The sequence below is a fragment of the Mastigoproctus giganteus genome, chromosome 13 (assembly GCF_048544385.1).
Source record: "Mastigoproctus giganteus isolate SK-2022 chromosome 13, ASM4854438v1, whole genome shotgun sequence".
NCBI lineage: Eukaryota > Metazoa > Arthropoda > Arachnida > Uropygi > Thelyphonidae > Mastigoproctus > Mastigoproctus giganteus.
In genome coordinates, this window is record NC_143587.1 from 134,192,506 (window position 1) to 134,212,668 (window position 20,163).

At 36.4% G+C, this 20,163-nt stretch overlaps 1 protein-coding gene across 1 annotated transcript in view; it reads right to left on the bottom strand.

The window, feature by feature from the left end:
* LOC150076456 (BAR/IMD domain-containing adapter protein 2-like) overlaps positions 1-20,163 on the bottom strand; it is an 89,602-nt gene that overhangs the window by 19,050 nt on the left and 50,389 nt on the right. Inside the window, exons 4-6 of the mRNA XM_090387180.1 lie at positions 8,828-8,889; positions 7,559-7,630; positions 1,128-1,259 (exon numbers count right to left, since the gene is read on the bottom strand). Of these exons, the coding sequence (XP_090243306.1) occupies positions 1,128-1,259; positions 7,559-7,630; positions 8,828-8,889 (266 nt within the window). The remainder of the gene's footprint in view (positions 1-1,127; positions 1,260-7,558; positions 7,631-8,827; positions 8,890-20,163) is intronic.

A 20,163-nucleotide genomic window follows, 5' to 3' on the forward strand; every position in this document is an offset into this window, starting at 1 on the left:
AAAAGTATCTTCTATTGCTTTTGCTATTCCTGAACGCCTAATCGTTCTTATTTGGAGTTGTTTTAGAATTTGTTACAAGTCACGAATTACATTAAACTTCGATTCTTCTGTCAACATTTGTTTTTCTTTTAGGAACTATTCACAAATTTTGTAATGCAATTTTATCTCGTAATAGCTTTAAAACACCTCATTCCCATTATTACGTAACCACGCTGTTCATGCACATTTTTAATGAAAAACTCGTTATTAATATTTGTGTGACCTTTTCCTCTCACTCAATATTTTACCTGACCTACCCCTCCCACTTCTTGGTTATGTAATTAATGAATTTTTTATACTAAGATAAACGATCGAAATCGCTACCCTCTATCTGGCAACGGTGAACGAAGAAAATAAGATTGTTCATTCAATTATAGAATTTCTAAAAAAAGGTAAAAAAAAAAAAAAAAGTGTCCAATTTTTTCCATTTGAAATATCTTAAAGTAGTAAATACTGAAAAAGAAACATATCGAGTTAATGTATTTGCTCTTGCAAAGCGTTCAAAGTCAATACATTGATTGGCTCTCTCTTATTTCCTCAACTCGATATTGCAGTTTTCTTTCCTGAACGATTTCTTTAACCATTCTCTTAACGGATCGGTAAAGAAGGAGGACAATGTAATTTTAATTCATTTGAATAATTTAACACGCAGGAAAAAAGTCTAAGTCTTATTAATATTTATGTAGAGTATTTATTCTAATAATTCCTGAATTATTAGAATAAATACTCACGAGCAGAGTTAGTGATCCAAAAATTAATTCAGTTACTTTTATTTGTCCACAGTAATATTTCTGGCACCTCTCTTGTGAAACTCTCGCATACTTCAAGCGAAGTTTCTCGTTTAAGACTTACACTTCACAAATTTGGATTTGTCGGTGTTTATTCGTTAAAATTTTAATGCTCTTCGCCAGGACTAAGAGTACCATCAGTAAACATCTCATATCGTACCCTAATTATTTCAGTGCGATTCCTTGAATGAAGGCACTAACCCTCTGACATTTTACTTTACTGCCATGGAAATTAAACTCAAACAGATACTCGCTACAACCTATTAGGGTATATAATTAAGAAAGAAAAAAAAAAGTTACCTTTATTTCCTTGTCAATATTTGTACATCTGGAACTTCGGTTTTTCTTTCTTTGTTTCTTTACTGAAGCCACGGCTTTCAAGTATGCATCCTGATGACCTTTGTGTTGTTGAAGGAATTTTTTCTGTTCACACTGTTATTGGAAATAAAATTGAACGTTAAGATGCAAAATAACACTGGATTTAAAAAAAGAATGGCCAATATTTGAATCGGGAACTAAAGCTTCTTCTATTTGAGCTATCAATGAAAATTTATTAGATGAAATTTTCAAGCAGAGGAGCACTTCGGCACAGCCATGAAATTGGTTGAGGCTAAGAACGCGTGAATTTAATTCCTTTATGCAGTATAAAATTTCAGGATAGTTAAATAAAAGGGAAAATGGAATTTAAGGAATTATTGCATTCTATGGTTTAGATTAAACCGGAAATGAGGGTTTTGTGCAAATATCGCCGTTTCGAATTCTTGTAGCAAGTTAACAGTAAGAAGAAATTTAGAAAATCTTTAATTTACAGAAATAGTCATTTATTCATGAGAGTTCATTATATGCTAATACCATGCCGGAATCGTAAACACGCTTATTAAAAATAATATCAATTTTCATAATTAGTTGAATTGATATAAACATGGCCAATTGATAAAATAATCACAAAAAGTAGCGTACTGATGTCAGATCACGTGAATCAAGATCGATTAGATTTTTAAGGGATGAAAGACTTCTAATAAAAGAGAAGATAATAGAATAGAATAGAATACGAACATTTAGATGTGGCTAAACTGTCGCTTAACCTCACTTTCTGATATTAGGGATGGTTGGATTCCCATAATTAAACTTTGCAGGTTATATTCTTATTTCAATGTAAGAGTAACTGGGCCAATCCAGGTGCTCTTATCTTGCCACTATTCGTCTAATATAACAACTCAGTAAGACGCATAACGTCACTGAGTAGCTACTCTTCTGGTTGGTGGTCCCAAGTGAAGGACGACAAACCCGATTGGTTTGTTTCCACACTATTTAGCCCCAACAAAATTCAGATGAACGACCAACTGGTAAGTTTATTGGACACATATTATTGCTCCTTAAGTATGGCGTTATAATTATCGATATATAAAAGCAAATTCTTGTAGACTATCATGACTATTCCAGAAGGAAAACAAAGCTCTTTAATGCACAATTAATACATCAAGTAGTTTTGGGAATAAAGATATTTAAAACTAGATACTTTTTAGCAATAGGATAAACGAACAAGGTTTCCCTGGTGTAGAAAAATCATTTTCTACTCTATTTTTCCGACATACAGAGCAGTCATCATAGGAAGTTCTGGCATTAGCCAATTACATCTAAAGAACGTTGTACTTATCCTAATGAACTGCGACTGGACATCTTCCTGTTTATCGAATGTTTGAGATTCAAAAGAAATTTCGGGTGGTGAAAGCTATAGAGAATCCAAAGGCACATCGCTCACGAATGTCAAAATGGTACCGTAATTTCTAAGCTAGCAAGAAAAGTCAAATGATCGATAGAAACCATTGCACATGAAAGTAGACTTTAAGATGTATATTGAATAATGAAACAAACTTCATTCATGCAAGATATATTTTATCACAATGATGAGCGTTTTCATCAGAAGGTACCTAAAGGTCCAAGACAGAACACCGGACAAAAAAAAAAAAAAAAAAAAAAAAAAATTCTCATATCACTGTTGGTGCACGTTACCAAGCTAACTCCAAGGTCAACTGGGTGAAGGAGGTATCCACGACAACCCTTAAGGACAATATTCCTAGAAGGATCAATAAATAACGAATGATAACTCTGGTTGGTTTGGAAACATATTTAAACCAGATGCAAAACTGGTTGAGTGAAGTTCTCCCTGGACGATGAATTGATCTCAAGGGATCAGTGGAATGGCCAGCGAAATCACCTAACCTCGCACCAAGTTTCTCTGTGGAATCGCCTTTTGCGATACGTTCATCCAACGCTGCCACGCCATTGAAGATGTTACTACAAATAGCTTGGAGGCAAATATTTGTTGTTCACACGCGACTTTATAGGATGGTTCAAAATTAAAAGCACGTGATTTATACGCAAAAAGCCGTCTCGAAATTATTAATTACAGTTACTAAAAGAAGAGTTTTATTTTTGCCGAGTGTACTCACTCAGTTAATTTGTAATTAAATGTTCGAAATCTTCCAAGTGGGCTTCTCTACTTAAATCATTAGTTTGTTATTCTTTGTTCCAAATTACGAGTACAATTATTTGTGTTTATCAGACAAAGTAGGCGAAATTACTTTGCCCTGGAAGTTATTTAAAAACGAGGGTAGACGTAGACGACAATTGTGCCACGATTGTTTATTGCATTACAACGTCAGAACAATATAAACACTATTTAATATTATTAATTAGTATTAAATTTTGTAGGAGTGTAATTAATACTACAAGTGTTTTTATTAAGTTTATAAAAACTAAGTGTATAATATAACAGTGCAATTTTATGGCGTAGCTCGTACTACTCGCATAGCCTGGGAATATGGTAGCATAATAAAGTTACCCAATTGTACATGCGTATTTTCTTAGTTTAGAGTGGCATGTTTAATTTAAATTTAAGCTAAAAGTATGCCTCATACTATCACAAGCAAAGCGAAGAGCTCAAAAACAGTGGACCTACTTTGGCTAGAGGAAACAGCCTGTGGAAGTTCTATAAATCACGGTTTTTTTGTTATAATTTGCGCTGCTTGGTTTATGTTTGAAAAACCTCTAGAGTGATATGAAGGGGTTACTAGTGGGTTTTCGATACAAAGATCGAGTGGAAGTTCAGTATTATGATAAGAAAATATAAATTCCCGAAGAACACGGTTGATGCCCTCGAAGGACCTATCAAGCAATCATCTGCCCAGCTCAACTCTTGGGCCTGCACTTGTGCATCAGACAACCTCTGAATCTCCCAACCGCAGACAGCACTGGTTCCACAGGAAGTAGCCGTTGTCGGTGATGCGGGAAATATGTTGTGCAAAAGGATAGGATCAGTGTATATCTGCCAAGGACTAAACTAGAATAGTTATCTTTTCAGTGGGACAAACTGAGTTATTACCCAAATGAAAATTCTAAATGGGAAGCGTTTAGGGAAGAAGTCGAAGAAGCTACTTATTTTTATGCATAGGTATTAAAGCAGGCACCCATGAGCAAGAAGTTACATAGTCCATGGGGCGTATCAGCCTGAAAAGTTATGTCTAAGGTGATTTAAAATTGCATGCAAAATTATGATTTGCATATTTTATATAACCTACTGCGACTGGCATTTAGAATAATCCGTAGATATATTTTTTTAAAAGGGTGCGATAATTTAATGTCCTTTTGAGCAAAGTTCATATCTTTGGTTAATACCAAGGTGCTGTAGGGGATTTTTTTTTTTTTTCTCTTCAACTCAAGAAGACAAACTTTTTTCTTTGCCGGCTGTTTTTATCTAGTAGCTATCCACTAAACTTTTCGAGGTACGAGTCAGCAAGACTTGCAACCTGTAGTTCTTGCTATTACAGAACTCATGTTCAATTCTTTAAGTTAAATTGATGCCAGATTAGGCTGGTGGCAGAGAAGATGAGATGACTACAAATATCAGGAGGGCACAGAAACCTATGGTAAGTACATCGTAACATTCAATAAAGTCAATAAGGAGATTAGGAAAGCCAAGAAGGTAAGAAAAATCTAAGAATTCGAAGAAAAATAGTAAACATTCTTTGCATATTGTAATACTAAAGGGATAATTGACCCAATAGATATGACTGGAATAACTATTGATCATCCTGTTGAGGTTGGATTGCTGACAAATAGTCCATTTTTCCACAATTGCGTTTATATTCACGCGTGAAAACCGTTTATAGATGGGAAACCAGAAGTATATCAAGTTATAACTGGGAGATAATTGATTTTGTGATAACCGAGAAGAAATTGAGAGAAAAATTGAAGCTAAAAGTAAAGGACCCGGAACTGATGGGATCTCTCCAATTACATTAAAAGCAGCAGAAAAAGTAGTAAGCAAACCCTTGGTGGTAATTATGAGACCATTCTTGGATTTAGGGGAGGACGTCCATACAGAGTGGATATGTGAAAAATATCTTTATTCAAAAATGGGGATCAAAGGTCGAAATGAATAATTATCGACCTGAAAGTTTGATTTCTATTCCAGAAAAAAAAATGTAGTCAGTGATTAACTAAATAATCTTAACAGGAATGCAGGAATCTTAAATAATCTTAACAGGAATGCAGTTATAAGGAAATCACAGCATGGATTTTCTTTTAAAGAGACTGTCTTGTCTGACCATTCTAATTAGCTACTATAATGCGGTGACAAAGGATGCAAAAAAACAAAATTGTCATCATATACTTGAATTTAATAAAGCTTTTCAGGTAGTATAAACTGAAACAGTATGGCACTAGCGAAGAGTTACTGTGGATAAAGGTTACGTGGATATGGCGAGAAACCTATGGATAAAGGTTTGGTTGAGTGGCAGAAGAGAGGGGGGTTATAAATGGAACTCTTCTTAGACTAATGTTATTGGTGGAGTCCCTCAGAGTTCGGCACTGGTTCCCTTATAGTTTAATAGTGAAAGCATATCAAGTTAACGTCTAAGTGTTTGCTGATAATATAAAGATTGACAGGGGTAGCTAATAATAGGGTAGCAATAATCTTAAAATGATATACCAGTTAGGTGGTACTATATTCAAATTTAGCGGAGAGAAAAAAAGAGCCCTGGGAGTAATTGTACAATCACACATGATTATCTCTGAGCAGAGTTAACAGGCTGCTAGGACAGGTTTCTGTCAACGATATACAGAAATTTTTCTAGCAGAGATGAGAATTTTCTTTAATTTGAAAAAAAAAAAAGGACTTCAACCTTTTCAGATTTCAGCTGTGAAAACGAGGCAACTGTAAGGACACCGTGATTGAAGTGTTTAAGGCATTAAATGGATGGAGTAAACGAAATACTGATGGCATCCTTACTATCTGGAGGACACACTTAAGGGGACAGATTTAAATTGAGAAAAAAAATATGATTGCCAGGGAGACGTGTGAAATTTAGCTTTCTGTAAAGTGAGTAATTTGAATACATTTAAGGAAGAATTAGACAAATTATTAGAGGGGTGGACAGATAAAGTTAGGTTTTTTTTGTGACTGACGCTACATAATCTTGTATTATCTGGTGCTGCTAATACTAATGTGTTCGAATTTAGTTTAAATATACCTAAATCAAAATGGCATCCTTATGCCACACGGTTATGAGGCAGTTCGAAGTTTTGGATAGAGAATACAATTATCTTTAAATCATATTTAGCTGGCAAACTTTAACGCAGAATTTAGGTTGCAGCCTCTATATTCAAACAGAAAAAGTTTGTTTTTTTTAAGTTTATAGCAGAAAAATCTGCTTCAATTTCCCAGCAAACAGCAGCTTAGTAGGAACATCACAAAACAGCCTACTTGAGTCAAGTGCTTTGTATGAATATCTATACGTCAATATACTGTAAGATTTAAGCCCTGTCAGTTCTGAAATAAGACTGAAGACTCAAGTCTTGCCGCGTATGATGGAATGGTTCGTAGAGATTCTGAATTCGTATGTTTGAGTTCTTTCCCTGATACGGATATTTTGTAGTACTTCGCAACTTTTGAAAAACAAAATCGTTTACGATGTAAAGCATCCAAATAAAGAAAGAAATCAATATATATTTTCTGTAAAAAGAAAACGACACAGCAACAAGTAGCGCTATAGTCTCCTACATTACAAATTTCTTAGGTTCAACAGCTAAATAATCATCCAAATGGCTAAAATTGAGAAAATCCGCTTCAATTTTTGTTTTAGACAATTTGATTTCTTTATCGTGAATTTTGGCAGAACAAGATGAATTAATGTCCACATACGAATAAAAATATTCGTAAGTTTTAGGCTAATTTTATTCATAAAGGAAAATGAGTGAATCGGAGCTAACCGCGCACATTCGCATCGTGGATAATGAAACAATTTACAAGAGTTTAAAAATTGGCTGCTAAGGTTTTGGAGTGCGAGGGCCCTCTATGGAATGTTTTACGATGTTAGGTGCTTGCTGATTTCCCCATGAGTATGTTCAGTAACACTTTATCTTAAAAAGGAGATTTTTTCCTACACAAAGGACCAGTTATATAGGAGAGGTTAGTTTTCAGCTGTCCTACTTCTGTTAAAAATATTAGGTGATGTTTTATTATTATATTTTAACATTCTGCTGAAAATATTCGGCTGGCTTTCTCTTTAAAACGTCCTATGTCCGAAATTAGGGCTTCTACGGTTTCGGATAAGCGATCTTCTCTTGTATTTACTATTTTCTGAGAGCTTCGTTAATTGGGATTTTTCTTATAAAACAGAATTAAACCATAAAAGTTATTAGAATCAATAAAGAGCATCGACACTTACGGCTACAACTTTAGTATCCTTTTCCAAGTTTGTCTCTAGTGGTACGAGCAAATCCACGTAGAATGCCTTCAACTGCAAAGAAAATTAAGATCCACGAATTAAGGATTTGTATATTTATAAAAAAAGAACTTAATAGTAAGTACTAGCAAATTAAATTAATATTAGCATATGAAACCCAATAAACGCACATTTAGGAAGCTCTTTTGTTTTTTGCTTAAGAAAATTCTAAAACTTCCTTAAAACTAATAACATTTTAAAGTAGAAAGTTTGTCTTAAAAAAGACAGCTTAGGTGCACGAGCATCAAGGCCAACTTTTGCTTGTAAAATTTAATGCATTTTTATAACACGATAAGGAAGATAAGGATCCGAGTCAACATTTATGATTAAGCAACTGTCCCCAAAAAAAATGTTTAAGATGACCTTGCCAGATAAGAGACGGCTGCAGTACAGTATAAGTCAGGAATGGAATGTGCACCTGTCAGTTTCGTCATCCGCGAATGCCCGTATTGCCTCATAGGTCGTGCCCACCAGTATATGAATAAAATGCAATTTATCAGGATTATGAGTTTTAGGAAGAATATGGAAATTACTGTCCTTGGGAATCGGGAAATAAGTACAGCTTTATAAAGAATTTTTATAATGGAAGTGTATTGGAGAAGCAATACACTTCCATTAGACACCCGTAGAAGAATTAAATCGTTAGTTCTGACAAAAATTCTCTTTGAAGACCAAAGAAATTTTCAAAAGTCGTGCCGCCTCTGATGGTATAGTTTGTAAAGATTAAACTCTAGGTTTGAATTCTTTCAGCTACTATTACTTTGCGGCTTATGACGTTAAAATCGTTTACTACGTAAAGTGAAAAAAGTCAATTGCCATTACGAGTTCGTAAGATGAATGAAGCTGGACAGGAATGTTTCTTGTGTGAATGCTTCTCGACTGAGAAAAATCAATTATGTAATGAAGAATTTACAAATAAACTTCAAAAGTTTTTCTTTAAAAACTGTGCATCTCTATTACTCCCTTCTGAAAAGTTTGAAGTAGATCTACTAATATTCAAATTGCATTTAAGTGAAAAACATTTCAGTGCACTTGTAACATGTACTCTTCACTTTGCTGAAACGTAAGATTATTTTCAATCCACAATGCCATCGTTCCCCTCCCCTTACTTAATGCAATAATGATCCTAAATATACAACGTTTAAAGATGTTTTCTTTAATATCAACAAAGATCTCAAGCAAATGCGTTTAAGGTATACTTAGAAAACTTACGATGTTCAGTTGTTGGGCTTGGATGTCTTTTTGGACGTCAACTAGTTGCATCAGCGCACTTCCTATTTAAAAAAAAAAATATATATATATATACTATTTAACAACAAAGATTAACAGTTAGCGACAAAATAACGGATAAAATATAGTATCGATGATAACATTTCTTAGATTCAAATTATCATTTGGGATAATAACTCCCCCTGAATAATTTTAGTACACTCAACATCCCAAAAATCCTATTAACTCCTCCGTTGTAGGATTCAAATCTAGGAAGAGTCGTGTTATATTCTTTCAAAGTGGTAATACATTACAGGAATCATGCTGGATTCCCTTTAATTGTAGAGAATTTTCTCGTACCTTCCTATCTGCGTTGGCTGATGTTCTTCTTAACAGCTGATGAATTCTGGATGTGGAATACCAGATGTAGCCTGTTTTTCACATGTTAAATCTATTGTGTTTATTGCAAGCTCTTTGAGACATTGCGCATTCGTTAGTCTTGCTAATCTAAAAGTCCATCCAAATATATAATCAACTCTAGTATCTCGCCATCCATTTTTTTATATTTATTTGTCCAAAGCAATTTCTAGTTGAACGGAGAACCAGACACGCTGGAAAATCTTTCATTAAAATTCAGGCCATATGGCCAGTTTCGGAGGAGCAAACAGATTAGAATACAGAAAATAAAAATGTAAATTGAATTCTTTCACAAAGAAAACCCGAATCTCAGTATCGACCAACCATCAGTACTTCTCTGAATATATCGGGTTTACGTCGAATTAATTACAGGCCATCACGCTACAGACAGCTTAATGCCAGCTATCGTGCTGTACTATGAAAGTATTTGTCACAGGAATCTCTCCTCACCTTTTCTTTAGAAGGATGGGCTGGGAATAATCACCAAAAATTGGATGTATTACCGATTTAATGTTATAAAAATTAACATATTCATTAATTTAATAATCTCTTCAGTTATCTTCTTGCAGAAGACAATCTGGGATCAGATTGTTGATTTTTTGGGGGGGAGGCTCGGATAACAGCATAAGAGAAAGGAGATTTCGGTCTTTGGGAGGAAAGGGCATATAAAATTGTTCTTACAGATAATGCAGAAACCTGACATTCTTTGAGAATAATGCTTAGGAGATAATTACACAATAATCCCCTAAATCTGTTCTTGTTTCATTATCTAAACCTCCTCGGCAACTAGTGCAGCTGTATGGCCACAGTTTGTGCTGAGGAAACTATAGCTATGGCTTCGAAACATTAGTATATCCTCCTGGAAATGAGTTTTTCTGTGGTCTATGAATGAAGAAGCATTTTCCACGAAGGAAAAAACTAAACAAAAATAAAAGAAATAACCGCCCGAGATCAATTAACTTTTATTTCACAGTTAAGTTGTAATCACTATGTAGATTCATTTCCTCTGCATTGTAACATATAACCTCACATGTTAACAAGGAACTGGGACCTGAAAAACTATACCCTGAAGAGCAGTTAGTTTCTACGCAGGAGGCAGCTGTATCACAGCTAATATAAACATTGGAATGCCATCAATTCTTTTTCTTCTACATGATATTTTTTAAATAAAATATGTAATAAAATTTAATAACGCAATTCACTTGATTCGCCACTTGGTTATGCAACCAAGTTTCACAAGGAATTCTCGAGAAAGCAGGTTTTCCTACTAGCTGACTGGTTAAATAGAGCAGAAAAAGATAGTACGGGACAGTTACATAGCTATTAATAGTATTAGCTGAAAATAGCTGCAAATTGATTTGTAATATTACCACAGATAAAGTTAGAGGCCAAGGATGCGCATTAGAAAACGCTGGAAAAGAGAACAAAGAATAGGGACTAGAAATTTCATGTATGCGAACAAAAGTAACAAAAAGAGAATCAGATTGGACCCTTGTGCACCGGGTGTGGGAAAGCCTTAAACAGTCTTAGCTGATGTTGCAGATGAAATGAACAGTTACTTTGCATCTGCCGCCTTTACTGAAGAAAGGCCCTTCATGATGAGAAGAGGCAGTGCAAGCGAGGTAGAGTCATATGAAATTAGTGATTTAGAAATTACAGGTTACTTTTTATTGGAAAAAGTTTCTAGCATAAAGGCAAGTAAGGCTACTAGAGTTGATGGCATATACCCAGTACTTTTGAGGTAGATCGCCAGAAGTGTATTGAACAGTGAAGTTAATTGTGAGGGCATCTTTCGACTCGGGAGAGATTCCTTTGGATTGGAAAAGCGCCAATGTATCACCAGTATATAAAGGCAGTTCTAACAGCGAAATTGCTAACTACAGACTAGTTAGTCTGATTTCAGTGGTAGGAGACATCTTAGAAACATAGATATGACATTTGAATCACACACATGGTTTTATTAAGGAAAAATCCTGTTTAACTAACTTAGTAAGCTATTATTGCACAGTTACTCGTGAGCTGGATGTAGGGAACATTTCGACAGTTTATTTGGATTTTAGCAAGGTATTTGACTTATACAATAACCTCTCATGAGGTTATTGTATAAGTTGGAACATGTTGCGATTACTGGAAAAACTAAGCTGGATTTGCTTAGGTGGCTGCAGGGCAGAGGGTTGTGATTAGTGATATTCTTCAGACTGATGTAAAGATCGGTTCTTGGACCACCGTTATTTCTGATTTTCATAAAAGACATCGACAATGGGATAGAAGGCTTGATGTCAAACTTTGCAGAGGACGTAAAGATCAGTAGAGTAATTAAAGATTACTACCAAGCAGCGCCATTTCAGGATGACTTGAAACAGGCTGCAAGAATGGTCAGAAAAATGGCAGCTATATTTTAATGCAGCAAAATGCAAGATCTTACACTTTGAGTATAGCAAACCAAAAATAAACTATACACTTGGCGGGATTGAATTAAAAACAGTAGTAGTCTGGCTGTTTACACCCTAATTTATCGAACATTATCCTGTAGAGGTACGGAGGTCATAGTCCCACGGTATAAGGCAATCGTAAGACCACATTTGGAATACTGTGTTCAAGTATGGGTACTTCATCTTAGAAAGGATATTAAGCTTCTTGAGAGTCCAAAGACGGCAAATTCGGATAATGAGATTGGCGACCATATGAGGAAAGACTCCGAATATGTGGGCTACAGGAGCTTGGCAACCAAGCACTTCAGAGTTGACCTGTTTGAGGTTGAGGCACTAAGAGGGATTAGTAAAATGAATGACACTCAATTTTCACTGGAATAAAGAATTTCAGAATTAGAGGCCATAAATTCAAACTACAGAAGAGGTTTAGGCAAAAATTGTAGGAAGTTTTCTTTCAACCAGGTTGCCTTCACGGGTAGTCAAAGCTGACAGTCTGAATAAATCCAAAAGATCAATTGAAAAGTTACCTTAGTATGTGAGGAGCGAAGCAAGTAATTGTTTTATTTATTTGCTACTCTTTCTTTTTTTTTTTTTCGGCCAGGGCAGCAAAAGCCTCTGGCTTCCATGCACTGTATAACCATTACTATAATCCAAAGTCATATTTAAATTTGTCTCAGTGTGTAGTACGCTTGACATCACCAAGAGCGCATTCGACATGTTACCAAAAACGAATTTAGGGAGTTCAGTAACTTAAATTTGTGGCTTTAGTATAATAAGCCAATGTTTTTTTTTAAATTTCCTAAAAAGGTCGTAATATTTATTACTTTTCTCTTTTGAAACAAATCCGTAAAGTACATGAAGGCGCTAATAAAGTGCAAAACAACGCCAAACAAAAAACACACTTGTTCTTTGTTTTCAAAACGAAACAAACTGCAGTACTATACTTTGTCTCTACAAGAATCTCCATTAAAAAGGCATCTAAAACAAGAACATACGTTTATTATTACTCTTTTAATACAGTGGCATGTATGGAGGAAGGGGAAATTACCCTGTTAGAGGATCTTCCACAAAATTTGTTCTAATGTTACGTTCACATTCCCAGAATGGATTGTAACTTCAGGGATATTCATGTGTTGTTGTGGCGGATCCCAGGGTTTCCCCCATAAGCCGCTATTGTACTTCTTGTGTTGAAGCTTATGCCAAAACCGGCCAATTGTATGTAGTGTGTTGGTCGTGCAAGTGTTATGATGTGTTCTGTTGTTATGTTATCGGCCGGTGCCTGGCTCTTAGCAGGTAAGAAGCAGTAACACCTGGTCACTACGTCTCACCCCCCCATCCCCGCCACGTGGAGGCGGCCAGGATCAATTATCTCCTGCTGGGCAAGCCCAGGGCATAACGCCTGAGAGTGCCCGAAAAAGAGAGTGAAGTGGAAAAAGAGGAATACAGAGGGAGAAGTTTGGGATCTGGGGAGGTAAATGGATAGAATAGAGGAGAATCAACAGAGGGACTCTCCAATAGTTAGAAGTGAGAAGAAGGTAAGCAAGAATAAAGTAGGAAGAAGTGGAGAAGTGGACTAACTTCTCTAACCATGGAGACCTATCTCATGGAAAATCCCATCCTAGGAACTAGGATCAGCAAAACATCTTAATTACAGTTTGCCTAACCTCTTCCTTATACAGAAAAAACCTATTCTGCAGAAAACAGTTTCACATCAAGAACAAGTCTATTATAAAATCCAGGAAAGTATAGTGTAGCACTTTATGATACTAATCAGTTGCAAATATAGAATCCAATCAAAAATGAGAGATATTTCTTTCCTAATCCAATAAAGGATCCAAGAACGCGCAGGAACAGTAAAACTAGGACCTAATTTCGGTTCTTCTTTTAAATGCACGAGAAGCAAACACATTCATAGCATTAAAAGCTGTCTGAGACTCAACCAGAATTTTATTGTTGCTGGAGTCCAAGTTAGGAACTACACTAAGTAGGTCACGTCGAAGATCGTTATAATAATGACATCAATGAAGAATATGGTTAACAGTTTCTTCCTGGCCACACAAACAAGATGTTGGTGAAAGTCCCAGTTTGTGAAGTTTACTATTTATACTTCCGTGGCCAGTTAATATAAACATACCATATAAGCCCGGCAAAAACCACTTTAACTCCTCCTTTTTAATTTCACTTGCTACAGGCAGAAAGTCCCTTGTGACTGCACCAATATCAGATGAAGACCACTCTTGCTGCCATTTTGCAATAAAAATTTGCCTTAATCTTGTCTTCTCAGTCTTAATGGGAGCACTTAGATCTAATTGGATGTTATCATAGGTCAACGGTATTTTCTTCAAAAGGTGATACTTAAGGTAGCGGTACTGAACTTCAAAATGGACAGGTAGTTTCCCAAGCAAAACCTGAAGAGCCATGGTGGAGGTAGTTCGACAAGCTCTTGACATGGTCAGGAGGGCAGCCCTCTGTGCTTGTAACAGTTGCTTTATTACAGCAACTTTATTAGCTCTAAAGCCCCATGCACCCGCTCCATAAGAAATTATCGACAAAAACACACAATTATAGTGAAGTCGTAAGGTTTGGCCTCTAAGACCCCAGTCTTGTCTTGTTATCTGTTTAATTCGGCTCAGGAACAATTTAGCCTTTTCTTTCACATACTGAACATGTGGTAGGAAACTGAGAGCATCATCAATATAAATGCCTAGGTATTTGGTCTTCGATAAGTACTTAATGGATTGTTCCCTATATTTAATAACTGGAGGTCTTCCATGGTTAAGCTTTCCCTTAAGCAACATCTGAGACGTTTTTGCAATAGAAACCTGCAATTTATGTGTTGAAGACCAGTTGGAGAGTTCTAACAGCACAGCATTTGCTGATTCTTCAAGGCTTTTCCTAGAATTACCCTGGATTAATATTGTAAGATCGTCAGCGTATGCGATCATATGAATAGCTGGAAAACTCTTAACCAACCAGGAATCAAAATCAAGATTCCAGCACAAGGGACCAAGTATTGACCCCTGTGGACATCCTCTTGTAACTCTGCGAGAGACCTCCTCCAGTCCAGATTTGACAGAAATGGTACGATCAGAAAAATAGCTCTTTAAAAGCTTATATATATTTATGGACACTTCGGCCTCCCGGAACCTCGCCAGGGCACTTTGCCACCAAAGGGTGTCAAAGGCCCCTTTGAAGTCCACAAAGAGGCCCAGCAAATACTTGGAATCTGTATCAGCCTGAATATCTAGAAGTCTAACTAATGCATCTTCTGTCCCTCGTCCCTTGGTAAACCCATACTGGTCTCCAGAAGCAAGTCTTTTGTCGGCATATGCTGCAATTAATCTACTGGCAACAACCTTCTCTAGCGCCTTTCCCAGAACTGGGAGAAGGGCTATAGGCCTATATGATGATGGATCCTCAGCCGGTTTTTTGGGATTCTTAAGCAAGATTTTGAGCAAAGCTCTTTTCCACACTCTAGGGAATTCACCACTTCGTAGGCATGAATTAAACAAAATTAATATTGAAGCTGGTACAATTTTCCAGACTCTTTTAACAACATCTACTTCAATTTTATCATACCCAGGGGATTTACCTGAGCGCATGGATTTTATTGCGCATTCGACCTCTTCCAGAGATAATGGAGGTTTTTCAGTCAATCCTGTGTAATTAGAATTTAAATGTACGATGTCAATTTGTTCCGGTGACATATTAGTATCAGAATCTTGATGTATAATTACATCTAATATTCTATCTATAGTAGAAGACCAAGATAGGGTACTTTGACCTTCTGCTGTTGTGACAGAAGTGAAAATCTCCCCTGGTGGAATCTTTTTGGTCACAAGCTTGTAAATAAGTCCCCATGGATCACTATTTCCCTGGGTGCTAATTAAACTCTCCCAAGAAGTCCTTTTTTGTTTGCGAATTTCATTATGATAATTTCGTCTTGCTTGTTTGTATCTACTTTGTAAAACCGTCAATTCAAGTACCGTACGCGATGAATTTCTCTTCGCCCTCTGGAATTCACGTCTAGTCCTTCTAGTAAGCTGTTTTAAATCAGTTAATGTAGAAGACCACCAAGGAACGTGATATGGTTTGCGCTTTCTAAATTTCATTGAGGCTTCACAAGCCTGTATAATAGTGTTCTGTATAAATTCAACTTGATTATCCAAAGGAAGAGATTCCATAATACCCATCTGCTCAGGAGTAAACATTTCTTTTATTACCTTGTCAAAGACCTGCCACTTTGCAGACCTAGTGTGAAAACGAGGCACATCAAAAGGATCCGATCTAGAACGAGAAACAATATCTGTCATAGTAAACTTGATAACATTATGGTCACTTGTTATCCAATCAGTTTTAACCTGCCAATCCGAGATCCTTTGGGCCAAAGACAGTGTTGCCAAGGAGACATCTATAAATGATTGTCCACGTGTGGTAACAAAAGTCGGTGGATGTCCATGTGTGTTAAGAATTTTTAGACGATGTGTCATAATTACTTCCTCTAAAAGTTCCCCTTTTTCATTTGTTTGTTGAGCATTCCACAATGTCGAATCGGCATTAGCATCCATTAACAGGAATATGTGTTCATTCTGTAAAACTCTCACGGCAGAATCAATATAGTTCACAAATGGTTGAATAGAATCATTATGTTGGGCACATTGACAATAAATCGAGATAAGATAAAACTTCCCGAACCAGCCTTCAATGCAGGCACAGACTGCGTGTGCAGAGCAAAGACTTGAAATCCGAGTAACAGTTAAATTAGGGTCAGCAATGACAATAGCTGCCCAAATTCTCCTTCTTGCATTTCCGCCAGTACCAGTAATGTCTGGGTCAGATTGTAAGACTCTAAATCGCATAGGTAAACCTTTTACTAATCCCTTATAGGAGTAAGGTTCCTGTAGGGCCATAATATGAATAGAGTGATCAAGAACAGTTGTGGTGAGGTCATGCATAACTGCAATCGCACGTTGACAGTTAAGTTGGAGAAAATTTAATTGTTTTAAATTTGTACTGCTTGTGTTGGAACTGATTGGAGGTGTATTATTCATAACTAGTTTTAGATCTGATAATTTCCAGCGCCTTTAAATATTCTTGGCATTTAGCATCTTTGTATGAATGAGCATAGTTCTTTTTTCTCCGCTTACAGTTCGGACATTCTGGGGGTTTGTCTTTATTCTGGCAATCTGCAATATTATGACCTGAACAACCGCAGTGACCACATGTTTGAGCTTTTTGAGTACACGTCCTAACTGAATGGCCGTAGCCAAGGCATTTAAAGCAACGTGGTACTATAGTATAGTCCTTAACCGTGTGCGATGTCCACCCTATGTAAACTCTATGAGTTAACAGCAAAGCTTTCCTAATCTCACTGGAAACCTCGAATATCCAATTTACCGTTGACCGATTTGGTTTGGGACGTGTCGAAAACCTAGGTTTTACTTGCGCCTGTACCTCCTCTGAGGTAAATCGATAATCCTTTAGATTTTTGTGAAATAAATCATCTAATATATCTTCAATTTTAACCTCCTTGTGTATGTCATACATAATAATTGTGGGTCCTAGTTTCTTGGGTGTCTCAGATTTGAGACCACAATCTTGCAATTTTGAACACTTTCTTATCTTATCAAGATCCTGCGAAGTTGCAGTCTCAATAAGTATCCCATTAGATCGAATCTTTCTTATGTATTTGATTTTTACATCCTTGATGTCCGACGCCAATTTGGTTTTAACCTCCTGCCTAACCTCTTCGCTGGTAGAAAAGGCGCTGCCTTCCTGAGCCTTAATAAGTATAATGTGTTGCTCTGGCACAGGCTTCACTGATCCAGTCCTTGGCGTAGCAACATGTGATGGAGTGTAGATTTTTGCCGCTTGTGTGTATGACAAATTAGGAGCAGCCAAAGTAGTTGGCAAAGACACTGAAGGTCCACCAAGAGTTCCTTGTACCTTGCTAAGTTGGTATTCTCTTTCCTCAAGTTTGGCCTTTAGCCGCTCATTCTCCATGATAACTTTGGTCAATAATTGTTCCATTGCTGTCCAAGTTGTTTGAATTGTAACTTCAGTTAGTATTAACTGAAGTTATCATATAATCAGTATTTATTTTCTTAAAAGATAAATCTGATTTCATTTGTAATGAAGAATGCAACGCCATTCGAAAGGATTCGGGAATGAAACGACTTGACGAGTTTTGTCGAAGTCATTTGCCGCTGTCATAAACGCTGCTGGGTCCATTGTGTTTGTCTGCAGAGTTCAATAACTCCCCCTGTAGAAGTATCTTTCCAACAATACTTTGTTGATTGCATTACCCCAAAATCGGTGTATATGGCGCTTCGGAGGATACACCCTTCCTTTCACGACCATGTCATGTCCTTCCAAAGTCATTACTAAGAATAACTACTACTGGGATTCTTCGTTTCCTCAAAACCACAAAGCAGCAGAGTTCACCATATTTTTAATGAAAACTTCTCTCAATAAAAGAAAAAATATGCAATATTTAACTTATTCTTCAAAAGACGTTCGACTCCTTTTATATAAGGAATTCAAGATATCAATTACACTGGATAGCGACAACTAAGATTAAATATGGCTATTTCTTCTCCACACACTCGCACTTGTAATCGCTCTGACCTCGCTATTAAAAGCGTTGTCCGTTGGTCTACGTTAGTACTTTGTTTCCTCAACTTTAATGAAAGCAGTAGAAGCTGAGCCGTGAGCACACCCTGGTGTATCGTGCAACTGCAGTTATATCAACATCTCTGGAAACACCTTTAACTATTCAGCTAATAATTACTAGTCTCCATAAAGGACACCTAAGCCAGGATTTACTGTCCCATAATGTTGGAAAATAAAGATCATTGATTACGTCGCCAACTCCAAACAACACTTAACTACCGTGTTCCTCACAGTTGACATTGAAAAAAATGAATGCATTCTCTCTCTCTTTCAATATTTATTTTCGTTTATTCAGATTTCGCTACACAAATCAGTTGAAATATGCATAAGGCAATTTTCCTACTAAAAATTAAAATGAATTAATACGAATCGAGTTGTTTCCTCAAAGTTTCCATCAATACAAAGAATCTTAATTATAATGCTGACAGGACTACAAAGATGGATAGCCAAAAACGCACCAGAGTTGAAGGAATTAAACTCTGATGCGGAATTAAACAAAGAATAAGTTCACCGAAGTCTGGGAAAGGCTGAATGTAATACAAGACTTCAATTGAACGCTTCAACTGACAATGCACAGCGGTAACTTTAGTTATTCTGTTTAACTAAGAGAGGGAAGTGATATTAATACAAAACTGTCACATGATACCTAAAATTGCAGCGATTCGTAACTATAGCATGATAAACTTTATTTTAACAACGATATAGTTATGAATTGATGCAAATAATAATTAAGTCGGATAATCTGTTATAAAACGACTGAGTAACTTTAGTATTATAAAATGATTATCGTAAACAGACTCCTTTTATATAATAAACTCAAACACCTACAAAATACGTGCTGGTGGTTAGGGTGGTAATGATCCCCATCGTTTCGTACCAGGTAGAAAAGGACAAGATTGAACTCTTTTATCGATGGGAGAATTTTATCAGCTTTTTATCCTCAACACCATGGCCACGTGTTGCATGGTTTTATTTCCCAAAAACTGGTTTTAAATCCAGAATGCAGGCAAACCGACCGAAGAAAGCATGGTATTACTGATACTACGCCGACTCCTCAATCACGTTAGCACTTCCTCCCACATGGAAATTATTTAATTGGAGACATTTATAGATTAAAATCTCACTACCAGTGGGAAGGCGTAATACTTTGTACACAAAATTAACTTCACGAAGGTTTCTTCTTCTTTTGATGCCGTCTCCTATTGGATGTTGGCGATCGCCAGGCTGTACTCCTGTCTTGGGCGAGATGAAAAAGATACTCAGCTGATCCAGTCCAGTTGCAGATGTTTTTCAGCCAAGAAAGTTTCCTCCTCCCCACTCCTCTCTATTATTACTTGAAGCAATTTATATTTCACATTTCTAAGAATGTTACCCAGGTAGGCAGTTTTCCTTCTCTTCACTAAGCTCAACAATTCACGTTTTCTTCCTGCTCTTTTCAAGGTTTCAATGTTGGTGGTTCTGTCTATCCAAGATATTTTTAGCATGCATCTGTACATCCACATTTCGAAGGCCTCTATTTTGTTCATGCTTAATGTTTTCAGCGTCCAAGTTTCAATTCTGTATGATAGTATGGACCACACATAGCACCTAACGAATTTCAGTCTGATTGACAGATCTAGAATTTTGTGACACAGTATTGTTCTGTATTTTGTAAAGGCATTTCTCCCAACCTCTGTTCTTGCTTTTATTTCTGCTTCCGGATCTAGATCAGCATTTAGCCAACTATCAAGATATTTAAAATGAGGAGTCGCTATCTGTTGAATTACCTATTCAATAATAGCTGGATTTTGGTTGCTGGAGATTTACTCAGTCATGTAT